General features: G+C 41.8%; 1 protein-coding gene across 4 annotated transcripts in view; it reads left to right on the top strand.

The window, feature by feature from the left end:
* The window catches only part of ankrd11 (ankyrin repeat domain 11), a 118,555-nt gene that overhangs the window by 82,828 nt on the left and 21,733 nt on the right, over positions 1-13,994 (top strand). For all 4 annotated transcript variants that reach the window (XM_085455594.1, XM_085455602.1, XM_085455608.1 and 1 more), the window contains one exon: positions 4,704-4,849. In XM_085455594.1, the coding sequence (XP_085311720.1) occupies positions 4,763-4,849 (87 nt within the window). In that variant the 5' untranslated portion in view covers positions 4,704-4,762. The remainder of the gene's footprint in view (positions 1-4,703; positions 4,850-13,994) is intronic.

Here is a 13,994-nt window from a genome sequence, read left to right as displayed (position 1 = left end):
CTTTATTATCTTTTAAATATAGATGCTAAAAGATGTTTTTCACCATTACATTTCTGCCAAAGGGAGTTTGTATTGCTTTACCAGTTTGTGTAATCCTCTAACGTATCACAGTATTTAGGGGTGAGTCATGCTAAATCAAGGCTGTGTCAGTATCTGTTCTTAGGCATTATTTTGAACTGGTGTCTTTGGTTGAGTACACTTGAAAGGCCTTGATCTTACTAGAGCTCTAGATCCAGAATGCAAAGAATCACAACTGAAACTCCTGAGCATCTCTGCTATGAGGACATTTGACCTGCATAACACTTGTTTCACCATTTATGATACAATGGAGAAGTCATGGCACATCTGTTAGCCAACATCAAGATACGAGTTGACTGCTTGGCAGTTTGTGTGTTTGTGTGCGCGGTGCTGATTCGTATCTGATTGTGCAATATGCAGCGAGGTCGATACACGCACGACGCACACAAACACGAGCACAGGCAGACACAGCAACATGCCCATCCCTGTGTGCAGCTGCTGCACTGTTCAGCTGTCAGAGTGGAAAATTTGAGGTGTGTTTTTGTGTGTACATTGAGAGTTGGGAGTGGCGCGGGGCTGGGGCAAACAATTGCTTTTCAAATCTGCACCTGTACCTCTGCTATAGTTGTTTGTGTCTTTATGTCTCCGTTTTCCCCATACATAATCAAAATTGTCTGTCTGTATTAGAGCAGCTGCTTGGTTGTGCTGGCTATGGTAGAGTTTGGTCTGTGAGCCTTTGAGGTTGAGGTGTTTTGCAGTTTTATTGCAGCAGATATATGCAATAGCATTTTCATTTATATAACAGCACTTCTTATATGCTTGATAAGAAAACTCCATGTGCGTCACTGTACACATTATCTTTAAATAGAACATTAATTTTGTATGAGCGGGCACACTAATGTCCCTTGTGCTTTAAAAGAAATAAATTCACAGCTGTGTGCCCTTTTATTAAATGCTACTGCATTTATGTCCATTCTTCTATTTTATCTGCCTTGTAGGCTTTGAAACCATTGTAAACTAACTCTTGAAGTTGACCTCATGCCAGTGCAAGTGTGCTTGTGATGTGTCCCAGTGCTTCTGCAAGTATGCACATGGTATGCTGCAATATGCTGAAGTGTTGGCCTCCATCTGACCGCAGAGGGAGTGGCTCGGGATAGAGAGGATGCTACAGGAGGATGAAGAGAGAGAGGGACAGGGGGCATAGAAAGAATGGTGTGTGTGTTTATTCAGGGGTGAGAGAAGCTTGGAGAGTAGTACTGGCAGGTCCGGTCCTTCATTTAGAAGAGATTGCTTCTCTGGCTCAACACTCACCACTCCTTTCTGCAGTTATCTCCATGGCCACGTCTAACTTGGCTGACGTCATGCATAATACATTAAAACTCAACAGTGCAGTGCGTGTTTTTTTTGTTTCTTTCTCCCTACCCCTGATGTCAGGGAGCGAGTCAGCAGGCAACAGTTAATTGGTTGCTTATAAACTTAAAATGTATTGCCCCGTTGATTAAAAATGTAACTACAGATGATTTGTCTCTGAAATGCATATTTTATATATCTACTTTGCAAACCCAAAAGTTGTGAAGAGAAGAGAATTGAAATAGGACACCGTTACAACAAACACATTTGACAAAACTTTGTAAAACACAAACAAAAGCTAGGCTGGAAAATGTAAATGAACTGTTGAATTTAGTAACTCATACAGCCACAACAAAAACCCTCAGATTATCCTGCAGCTACTTATGAGTAACAGGACAGAGATGAGGAAGACGTGAGGACGGTTCCTCACTACAAATCGAGTGCGTTAATTAATAATTCTGGGATGTTTTGGTTGAACAGCCCTCTTCGTGTTATGTCACAAGTAGCTAAGGGATTTGTTCTAAAATTATCCTTTTAATTTATTATTAACTTTCTTGTGTGCTCTGTAACCCTGTCTTTCGTTGCCTTAAACTCAGGTCATGGTCTTGTGTCGTGACATTCCATTGAAAAAAAAAAAAATTCTTCTTCCAGTTTGGAAGTCCCTTAGGTTTTTGCCAGAAAGTTTAACTTTGATCTCACATGTCCACAGAATATTATCTAGCAACATTATCCAGCAAGTCTTGTGAAATATCTGGAGAGTCTTTTCAGATGTGCTGCGATGTCCTGATATGAACACCATTCTTATTCAGTGTTTCTTCTTATTGTGGACAAGTTGTCGAGATTTGTGCAGTTGTTCTGCTGTTACCTTTTGGTCTTTTTTCACCTAATTTGGGATTATTTTTGGTGTGCTCTTTACAGGACGCCCATTCCCAGGTAGTGGACCCGAATTCTAGCCATTTGTAAATGCTTCTAGCCTGAAAATGTAGTAGCAATCTTGCCATGGTTCACATCAACTGATCTCTCTCGAAAAGACACGGCTTTGACAGTAATCAGACTTTGTATGCCTTTATTTATAGGGAGTGACACCTCTTAAGCCACACTTACAATCTCATCTCCTTAATTGGAACACCTGACACCAAGTAGGTTTAGGCAAAGTCAGTGGCACAAAAGTGTACCGTGTGGAATTTCTCAGTGTGTTTTATCATATTGCATTTGTCTCCGGTTTGAAGGCCGCGTTTTATGACTAATCAATGTAGAAATCCTGATCATTCCTTATGGGTCACCAATGTTTCTGGCACCTTAAAGATAGCAAATGCTTAAACTTCTTTTCAACCTCAAAACACCTGAAAGTTGTTTTGTTCGCTGGCCTAGATTACTATTCAGCACCACTTTAACGCACTCCCACTATATGCAAGCTCATGATCACTTACATTTCTGAATATGTAGATAAAACCCACCAAGTAATTGAGTGGGAGTAGTTTTTGCAGTGGTTGCCAAGTTAGTAATGTCTGGTTTCCATTACACATCATCTTATAAAGGCTGAAATTAAACTAAATAGTGTAATGTTAATCAAACACTCATTTTCTTTAGTAATGTTGAATGAATTTGCAGTTTGTTCTTGGAGAAAATGACTTTGTCTGTTGGTTGTAAAACATCCCAAAGTGACATTTTGTAGAAATCTTGTATGTACACTCATAAATGGACATATGAAATTAATCAACTGTTCAGCGGCGAAACACAGACACACTGTCAGCAGATATTGGGTGTCTTGTTATTGGCATGAAATTACACAGGAAATGATGCCCCTTGGTTTTGAACAGGGTTTCCTCTCCATGTGTGCCTTTGTGTGACTGCAAGCTTGCAAACAGCATTTTCTTGTGTTTCACATATCAGCGAAATGCTCGGTTGCTATTATCATCTATCATAGTAGTCCCAAAATAGTGCAGATTATTGTTCTAGAAGCCTCGCTGACCCAGTTTAATGTGTGTGTCTGTGCGTGGCTGCAGTGTTTGTTTATTTCTGAGAGCGGTCGACCTTCCTGTCACTTTGTTTGGTGTGGTGAGAGGTGGGAGTTGAGGGAGATTGCAGCAAGTGCCTACCAGTAGCAAAGAGGGACTAACAATGAACTGTGCGAGTGAGGAAGGTGCCTGTGGTTTGCTGTGTTTCTCATGTCTTATTCTTTACAGCTGTAAAGGGGGTCAGCACGTCCACTGCAGTTGTGTGCCTATCTGGTTGGCTGGCTGGCTGTCTTGACTTGACTGACTTGCCTGGAAGGATATAAATAGCAGTCTTTGAATAGGATAACTGCAGAGCGAAGGGAAGAAGGGTGGGGGGAGGGGAGTGGAGTGGAGATGGAAGTGGCGCCAGGGAAGATAGGAGTGCCAGTGTCTCAAAGTAGAGGGAAAAAATAATGCAGCCATGGCCTCATCTGTTCACTCACTCAGTCAGTCACAGGGATGATCACATTTGGACGCACTCTTTAGAGAAAGTACATTACAGAGGAGAGAATTGAGGAAAGGAATGTATGATTAATTCATGGCCCTGTGAAGCAGGCGGCCATGAAGGAAAGGCAGTAGATAGTAATGTACATATTGTTGTGTACTTGCACGTAAGGCAAAGTAGACACTAAGAACACAGAGGACAATAAACTGTACAGAACTCTCATGGTTTATTGTGAATTTACAATAAAACCACTTATACCAGAGATGATTGTTTTTGTTGTTGTTGCTGTAATACAATGGATCACCTTCCTTAGTCACTATGGCAAGGATGCCATAAATTAGTACAGGGTAAAGCCCACAATTACAAGGGCTGGCTAGCTTTGGCGGTAAGTAGCTGTTTGGGTTTTTGTTGAGACGTGCCGGTTAAATTTCTAAAGACATTCCTCAGCTGTTCCAAGGCCCACAACATGTGCATTATGCAATATCTTGGACATAGTCTGCCCTGTTGTCATTCCCAAATTCTAGTATGTCAGCACTTAAGATGTAGCTGATATGAATAGCATGCCTCTGTTAAAAGTAATTGTACTTTGATTGGGTTTACACTTAACAGAGATTTCTAACAACTTTTTTTAAGTATTCAGGCGGCTCTTACTGCTCTTTGGGTTCTGCCTGGTGAACAGATAAGCCCTTTGCCTGCCACAGCTGCAGCTCTCCTCCCTCTTTAAATGCTCTTCCTCCAGAGCCAGGGGTGTAATGGTTGAAAGTGGAGTGCTTGATGTACCACTAATGGCTGCATCGTCTGGCAGTGTGTAAATGTGTTTTCAATGAAACGTCAGGTGCTAAACTCCCCCTCCCCTCCATCCACACACCATTTTGTTTTTCTCTTTGTTCCAGACGGTTGATGACGATGCAATGGCAGCGTGAATGAAGCTTGGCGTGGGGAGAGCTGAACGATGCCCAAAGGTGGGGGTTCTAAAACCCCCCAGCTGGACCACTTCCCACTCAACACCGACATGGTGGAAAAGCAAGGTGGGAAAAAGGTAAGATTGAAAAGCATACAGTAAACACAGTGCACAGCAACAAAGCCTGTTTCACTTGGAGAAACATGAGTTAAAGTAATGACAAAATTAGTTTTAGATTGGGGTTTAGATCATCATTGAACTGAATGACAAAGACACGTGGTCTTCAGCAGAAATCATTTACTCCCTTTAAACAGCACTTTCTGACCTTTTGGTCATAAACCTGAGACGCTCACATCAGTTTAGTTATTTAGTAATTACCAGTTTATCTCCGTAAGCTTGACAGTTCCTTACGCAACATCAAAAAGATTTCTGTCCCAAACTAATGTTGTTGTTTACCAGTCACACCATGCTTTGCATTGGCTCTGTGGACCAGCTGGAGGCAGGTTCTGACTTGTCAGCTTACAGAGCTCATCTCAAATGTACTGTGGAGTAGAGCAATGTATGTGTTGCATCACTCTGCAATTTATAGGTATTTACTTTTAGTTTAACAACCAAAGTAATGAGTAGAATGTAGTGTGTAAATGAAATAATTAAAAAGAGTAAGATTCTTCTTTGCACATTTGATTGTATGGTAAGCTCTGTCCCAGCTCATTCCATGGAAATATAAATATTGATGTATGTTTCTAGGGGTGTGCTGTTCCCATATTTCAGACTGGTTTTTGGTGATCTTTGGTGGTCTTGTTCAGGCTTTGCTTTGCCACACCTCAGCTGTAGCGTGTTGGTTGCTAGCCAGAGTGAATTTAAAAGCAAAGCAATATGGTTTAGAAGTATTTTACACTTGCTACACCAATAGTTGTTGTTGTTTTGGGGTTTGTTTGTTTTTTATAAATGTTTGCAAAAGTTTTTTAGTTAACCACAAACGGGTCAAGTGAGTTGATACAGCTAAAAACTTGTCTTTAGTTCAATCAAAGAGACATCATAAAAATTGCTTCATTTAAGCCGTATCCTGTCAGCCTCATGGTAAGCGCATGTATGTGCAGGAAGACGAGCAACCAGTGCAGCTGTAAGAGCATTATGCAGCAACCTAATGAGATTAGTGCAAAAAATTTAAAAGAACGATCCAAATACATTTTTATTTTTCATTTGATTTACAGTGGGGCAAAAAAGTATTTAGTCAGCCACCGATTGTGCAAGTTCCCCCACCTAAAATGATGACAGAGGTCAGTAATTTGCACCAGAGGTACACTTCAACTGTGAGAGACAGAATGTGAAAAAAAAATCCATGAATCCACATGGTAGGATTTGTAAAGAATTTATTCGTAAATCAGGGTGGAAAATAAGTATTTGGTCAATAACAAAAATACAACTCAATACTTTGTAACATAACCTTTGTTGGCAATAACAGAGGTCAAACGTTTACTATAGGTCTTTACCAGGTTTGCACACACAGTAGCTGGTATTTTGGCCCATTCCTCCATGCAGATCTTCTCGAGAGCAGTGATGTTTTGGGGCTGTCGCCGAGCAACACGGACTTTCAACTCCCGCCACAGATTTTCTATGGGGTTGAGGTCTGGAGACTGGCTAGGCCACTCCAGGACTTTCAAATGCTTCTTACGGAGCCACTCCTTTGTTGCCCGGGCGGTGTGTTTTGGATCATTGTCATGTTGGAAGACCCAGCCTCGTTTCATCTTCAAAGTTCTCACTGATGGAAGGAGGTTTTGGCTCAAAATCTCACGATACATGGCCCCATTCATTCTGTCCTTAACACGGATCAGTCGTCCTGTCCCCTTGGCAGAAAAACAGCCCCATAGCATGATGTTTCCACCCCCATGCTTCACAGTAGGTATGGTGTTCTTGGGATGCAACTCAGTATTCTTCTTCCTCCAAACACGACGAGTTGAGTTTATACCAAAAGTTCTACTTTGGTTTCATCTGACCACATGACATTCTCCCAATCCTCTGCTGTATCATCCATGTGCTCTCTGGCAAACTTCAGATGGGCCTGGACATGCACTGGCTTCAGCAGCGGAACACGTCTGGCACTGCGGGATTTGATTCCCTGCCGTTGTAGTGTGTTACTGATGGTGACCTTTGTTACTTTGGTCCCAGCTCTCTGCAGGTCATTCACCAGGTCCCCCCGTGTGGTTCTGGGATCTTTGCTCACCGTTCTCATGATCATTTTGACCCCACGGGATGTGATCTTGCGTGGAGCCCCAGATCGAGGGAGATTATCAGTGGTCTTGTATGTCTTCCATTTTCTGATGATTGCTCCCACAGTTGATTTTTTCACACCAAGCTGCTTGCCTATTGTAGATTCACTCTTCCCAGTCTGGTGCAGGTCTACAATACTTTTCCTGGTGTCCTTCGAAAGCTCTTTGGTCTTGGCCATGGCGGAGTTTGGAGTCTGACTGTTTGAGGCTGTGGACAGGTGTCTTTTATACAGATGATGAGTTCAAACAGGTGCCATTCATACAGGTAACGAGTGGGGGACAGAAAAGCTTCTTACAGAAGACGTTACAGGTCTGTGAGAGCCAGAGATTTTCCTTGTTTGAGGTGACCAAATACTTATTTTCCACCCTGATTTACGAATAAATTCTTTACAAATCCTACCATGTGAATTCATGGATTTTTTTTTCACATTCTGTCTCTCACAGTTGAAGTGTACCTCTGGTGCAAATTACTGACCTCTGTCATCATTTTAAGTGGGGGAACTTGCACAATCGGTGGCTGACTAAATACTTTTTTGCCCCACTGTATCTCTTTGCTGTTTTACTGTTGTTGTTTGTTATTTCACTAAAAACAGCCAATTCAGCTAATTTATAGTTGCGGATGTATTTATTTGTTGCATTTAATTTTTCTAAGTCGGAAAAGATAGCGTTGACTCAAGACTGATGTTGCCTTACACATATAGATCCCCAGTTGTTTCCCAAGTATAAAAATACAGTGTAATAATTCAACACACTCACTGGATCGCTACTAGGTATCAGCAGATACCCAAAGCCAGGGTACTGTAGAAGAACGTAAGATATCTGATTGGTTTTTATTCTGTTTTTTGCAAATGTCATTTGACTCCATGACATGGAAATGGGGCAAAAGTGAAACCTGTGCATAGTTATGCACTGTCCCCTCTCTGACAACATGGGCTATCAAAATAGGTATGTTCAAATCACATGAATGCATAAGTACTGGTATGTGCAAAAGTTAAATCAAACAGAAAAATGGGAATGAAGCAGATTTTTTTTTTTTTAATTTGAGAAGTTCATGTGTGCATGTGATGCAGTTCTGGACTTCAGACTTCTCTCTAACCTTTCTGTGCATACATTATAATGTATGTTAATAAGGTGATGCTCTTTAGGTTGGGCTTTTCCCATCAGTGCAGTGTTTTACATCTTGAGCTTGTTAGAACATTAAAGTCAGTCTGGGATGACATAAATGGGATGTCCTAAATCCACTGAGGAACAGTTGCAGGTTTTTCAAGAAAAACCTCCCTGACGAGTACCTTTTAAAATACAAAAATACAATTAAATAAAATTTCTTTCTCAAACTCACTTTAGCTTACTGCCTAAAATGTTTAAGTGTTACTATATATCAGGCGTAGGAAGCTTACTATAAGGCATCAAATCTCTGTCTGTCTTTTTTTTGCACAATCAGGAGTTCAGCAACGAAACCTGCAACACAGATGAACGTTAATCTGCATCCACACTGTTCACTAAAACTTTGAAATTGGTGCTTAGTTCCCTTGATAACCCTATATGTTTTTACTACCAGGTCATATGTTAAACACCAGTTTGTTTTACTCTCATTAGTAGTTGCTTGACTCACTTGCCTTGAAGTTGAAAATGGTTTATCTCAGGTCCCTGCCAGTGGTTATTTCTTTATTGCATATTATGACATTAACATGCTACCTAGTAACCACTTACCAACAGGCTAAAACAACCCTTTTTAAGATCATATGTAACACCTAATAAAAGTATCCCATTATTTTTAATTTCATAACGGTAACATCTAATTTATAGCCACAAAGCATTACACTCATGTTACTTGGTTTGGCAACCAAACAACAGACTAAAATCACAGACCAAACCATACTGTAGCTTGGGCACCAGCATGTACTAGTCATCAACTCATGATAGGTTGCGATTCCCCCTCCCTGACTTTTTTCTTCTTGATGTTGGTTAATGTCTCTGTTGAGTATTGCAGCATCGACAGCGATCAACTCGAAGGAAAATGACGACGGAGGCAAAAATGTCCTTAATATTTTGGGAACTTTATTCCTCATTAACACGCGGCAAAACTTTTCTCATGGGTGCCATTTTCGTTGTGGTATACTTTTTTTTTTCTTAGGGGCGTGATGACGCAGCATCCGTGCTCTTACAATGAAACAGTGCCTCCTTGTGGTGGCAACTAAAATACTGTCTCTGTTAAACCACAGTAACCATAATGCAGTTAAACACTGTACAACATGAGTACACACAATGAATATCTTAACACCCCCTCTTGTACTCAGGTTGCTGGAATCAAAGAAAAGTTGTACAATAAACGATAAACAGTTGTACAATCTCTACCACACTTCCTTTTTTTTTTTCTCTCTCTCTTTTTTTTTCTTTTAAGCACCAAACATAACGTTAGCAAACTTAGCAAGTTTTAGCTTAGAAACAGGTTTGGTCATAACATCTGCAACCATTTCTTCAGTGGTGCAATATAACAGACACATTTTCTCTTCATTTACAATGGACCTTACAAAATGATATTTAATGTCCACATGTTTGCACCTCTGTCGGCTCACAGGGTTTTTAGCCAGGGCAATTGTTCCCTGGTTGTCCTCGTACACTATTGTTTGAGTGTAGCTGTAGTCATCTATACCTTTCAAAAGCTGTTCTAAATATATACACTCTTGCATTGTGGAAGCCAGAGCCATATACTCTGCTTCACAGGTAGAGAGCGCCACAGTGGGCTGTTTCTTGGTCTTCCATGAAACTAAAGAACTGTTGTTACATAGACGTACACAGTAACCAGTAGTGCTGCGTCTGTCGGCAGTGTCACCTGCCCAGTCAGCATCACTGTAGGCCACTAGACCCAAATTTTCATCTGTGTTTCTTCTAAAACACAACTTCTTATCTTTGGACCCTTTGAGATATCTCAACACATGTTTCACAGTTCCCCACTGTTCTTCTGTAGGCTCATGGAAATGTTGCGATAACTTGCTTACCACAAAACTCAGGTCAGGACGGGTACCTGATGCAAGGTATATAAGACTGCCTACAGCCTCTCTATACATCCTCACATCTCTTATCTTAGTAGCACCTTCTGTGTAACACAACTTCTGATCACAGGGAGTTCCTCTGGGTTTACAGTTCTGCATGTTAAACCTCATCAGTATCTTGTTGACATAGGTTTCTTGTGACATTGTTACACATCCATCAGACTGAGTGAAATCAATACCCAGAAAATGCTTAAGTCTGCCCAAGTCTTTCATCTTAAATTTGACTGAAAGCATTTCTTTCGCATCCTTCATTACCTTTTCATTGCCAGCAGCAATTATCAGGTCGTCCACCCAGATGATCATAATCACCTTACCATCTTTTGTCTCTTTGGTATAAACACAGTGGTCTGCTGGGTTTTGCCTGAAACTGTTCGCTGTTAGGTATTCATGCAAGATCCTATTCCAGTTACGACCAGATTGTTTTAACCCATACAAGGATTTTTGTAATCTACAGACTAGCCCTTCTCCCTCTTCATAACCTTCTGGCTGATCAATGTAGATTTCATAATCAATGGGAGCGTGTAAATATGCTGTCTTCACATCCATTTGATGGAGTAACAGGCTCTCCTGCGCTGCTTTCTGTAACAAAACTCTTATGCTGGTTAAGTTGGCTGTTGGTGAGAATGTCTCTCCATAATCTATCCCCAACTGTTGGCTGTAACCTTTGGCTACGAACCTTGCCTTGTATCGGTCGTTTCCCTCAATGTCACTCTTAACGGAATAAACCCACTTCCCCCCCACTGTTTTCTTTCCCTTTGGCAAAGTGGTTAGGGTAAAAGTGTCATTTTCCCGTAACGAGTGAATTTCTTCATCCATGGCTTTGATCCAGTTCTTTGAGTTAGCTGATTCTATGGCTTCCTTAAATGTGTTTGGGACACCACACACTGCCCTGTAGCAGTAGTCTATGGTGGTGTGGATCTCATCGCCGCCACTGTTGGCAGCTACAAAGTCATTTAAATGTCCCGGTTTTCTTCTCTCCCTAAGAGGATACCTTTTGTTGACAAATCCATCACTTGTCACATTTGTCTCTTTTCGTTCACGCTCATCAGGTATACCACTTTGTGGACTTGTGTCTGTCACAATAGGTTCTGGAACCTCATTGTCCTTGTCACCTTTCTCTGAAGGTCTGTTAGCCATAGGCTGTCTTACTCTGCTACAGTCATCATTTAGTTCTCCCTCATCTGTCTGTGTTTGTCTTTCTACATTTACTTTGCTCACAAACTTAACAAGTCTATGTTTCTGAACTTTCTCAGTTTCAGGGTGGTAAACTAAGTAGGCGGGACTGTTCTTATCATAACCTACAAAGAAACCTTGGTCACATTTTGAATCAAGTTTCCCCTTGTCCTGTTTGTATGCATAGCACACAGACCCAAATTTCTGCATTTTTGACAAGTCTGGCTTTTTACCTGTCAGCATTTGGTAGGGTGTTTTCCCTGTTCGCTTATTAAAGCATCTGTTCCGTGTTACAGCAGCAGTTTGAATGGCATAGTTCCATAGGCATTTCGGTAGCTGACTCTCAATTAGCATGCACTTGCCCATCTCGAAAAGAGTACGCCACCCCCTCTCGGCTGTACCGTTCTGATGGGGTGAGTACGGGGCTGATGTCTCATGCTTAATGCCATTTTTCCTTAACAGGGTTTGGAAATCTCTGCATGTGAACTCTGTCCCATTGTCTGATCTAATGCATTTTACGTTGCCATATGGTGCAACATCCGCTAGAAATTTCTCTGCTGCCTGCACTGTATCAGTTTTCGTCTTCAGGAAATATACAAACACTGAGTTTGAATAATCATCAGTGAATGACTGCACATATTTGTACCCATCAATAGATTCAGTGGCTATCGGACCTGCTAAATCTGTGTGTACCATTTGTAAAGGAGCCTTTGCTCTTGTATCCGGATCTCTGTTTCGGGTTTGTGCAAACTTTCCCTGGATACACACTTCACATTCCTTTTCAGGTCTATCGGTTCTCCCCTTAATCTGCATACCGTTAACCACACCTTGCAATCTTACTACATCTTCATAGTTGCAATGACCTAATATCTCATGCCATGCCTGTATGTCATGACAGGTGTTACACTTATCATTACCCTCAACTTCAGTCTGCAAATAGTACAACTTGCCATACACATGAATGTTAAAGTTAGTACCGTCTTTGTGGGTCAACGTGTCCTGCCCTTGTTTAAAGGTGACTGTTGCTCCTAATGCAGTGGCTGACTTTACAGAGAATATGTTCTGGGGGTATGATGGAATAAACAGCGCATCTTTCAGCGTTGCTTTGCGTCGCTGGCCTGTATTGTCAATCAGGAACACCTCTGCGTCCCCCCTCTGTCGGGCGACGCCTCTGCACTGGGTACCGTCTGCCAGTTCTACGCTGTGTGACTCCGGTCTGAACGCGTCGTCGAAGCTCTTGAACTTGGCGATGCTGTTAATGATGTGTGAGGTAGCCCCAGTGTCCACCAACAGGCCTTTCTCCTCAATGCTGTACGCTGACTGCTGGACTTTGATGTCTACGCCCTTAATCCTGAAGGCATAATCTGGCGTTTCTGCTTTGGATCCGTTGCCGCTCTCATCTGCGACCTTCCGCGCGCCATCTTGTTTGTCTTTATGTCTACATGTGGTATCACTGTGTGTGCTGCTTTTGCAATGACTGCACCACGTCCTCCGTCTGCACACTTTTGCTCGGTGGCCTTTTAGTCCACACTTGAAACACACAATGTCCACATCGCTCTTGTATCTGCATTGTGCGCTGGATCTCGTGTGCTCACGCCCGGTTCTTCCTCCTGTTTTCATTACGTTGTCGCTACACTCGGATGCGCTTGACTTTTCAGTGTCTTCGAAACTCCGTAGCTTTGTTTTGAACTCAGCAAATGTCATATCGTCTTTATCGTGAGTAACGTGTATTGCAAATGGCTTAAAACTTTCAGGTAGACCTTTTAAAACCATAGCAATCAATAATCCATCACCTAAAGTCTCACCCGCATTGCGCAGTGCTGTAATGGCGGCCTCTGCTCTGATGACATAGTCTGTGACAGTCTCTTCCCTCTTTTTCTGAAGCGATGATAGCGTGGTGTACAGGTTGATGATTCGGGGCTTCCCCTTTCCAGCGTAGTAGTCCCTCAATATTTCTAATGCTCTTCTCCCATTATCAGGGGCATCTCTCATAATCAGTGAGAGGCTTTTATCGTCCAAAAATTGGATTAACTCAGCGTAAGCGTCAGCGTTCTTCTTACCGTCTGCTGCTACTTCAGCCTCACTGTTCGGTTCCTTCAGAACAGTGGCTTTTAATCCCAACAAGTGCAAATATCCTAGCACCTTAGTTTCCCAAAGTTCATATCTGGTCTCATCTCCGTCAAACATGAGTCGAGGCAGCCTGCTTGCTCCTCGTTGATCCATGTTGCTATTTAGCCGTTAGCCCGCTATCCGTTGTGGCTCCGGATCTTCATGAGAAAAAAACTCTTCTTCGAGTCGGCCCTGGGGCCATAACCTGTTGAGTATTGCAGCATCGACAGCGATCAACTCGAAGGAAAATGACGACGGAGGCAAAAATGTCCTTAATATTTTGGGAACTTTATTCCTCATTAACACGCGGCAAAACTTTTCTCATGGGTGCCATTTTCGTTGTGGTATACTTTTTTTTTTTTTTCTTAGGGGCGTGATGACGCAGCATCCGTGCTCTTACAATGAAACAGTGCCTCCTTGTGGTGGCAACTAAAATACTGTCTCTGTTAAACCACAGTAACCATAATGCAGTTAAACACTGTACAACATGAGTACACACAATGAATATCTTAACAGTCTCTTTACTTGACTTGTACAGATTTTATAAGTGTCGCCACAATAAGTGGTGTAAAGTTGTGATTTAGTAGGGGAATCTATATAGACTGCATGCTTACTTTAATAAAAAATTTGCATTTGGTATGTGTACTGTATTGCAAGACAAATGATACAATATATTGT

The sequence above is a fragment of the Copadichromis virginalis genome, linkage group LG1, assembly GCF_057382275.1.
Source record: "Copadichromis virginalis isolate Kocher_CV1m ecotype Utaka linkage group LG1, C_Virginalis_male_GT1.1, whole genome shotgun sequence".
NCBI classification, from domain to species: Eukaryota; Metazoa; Chordata; class Actinopteri; order Cichliformes; family Cichlidae; genus Copadichromis; species Copadichromis virginalis.
The sequence above is the reverse complement of the archived record's forward strand: the minus strand, read 5'-3'. Positions and strand labels throughout refer to the sequence as shown.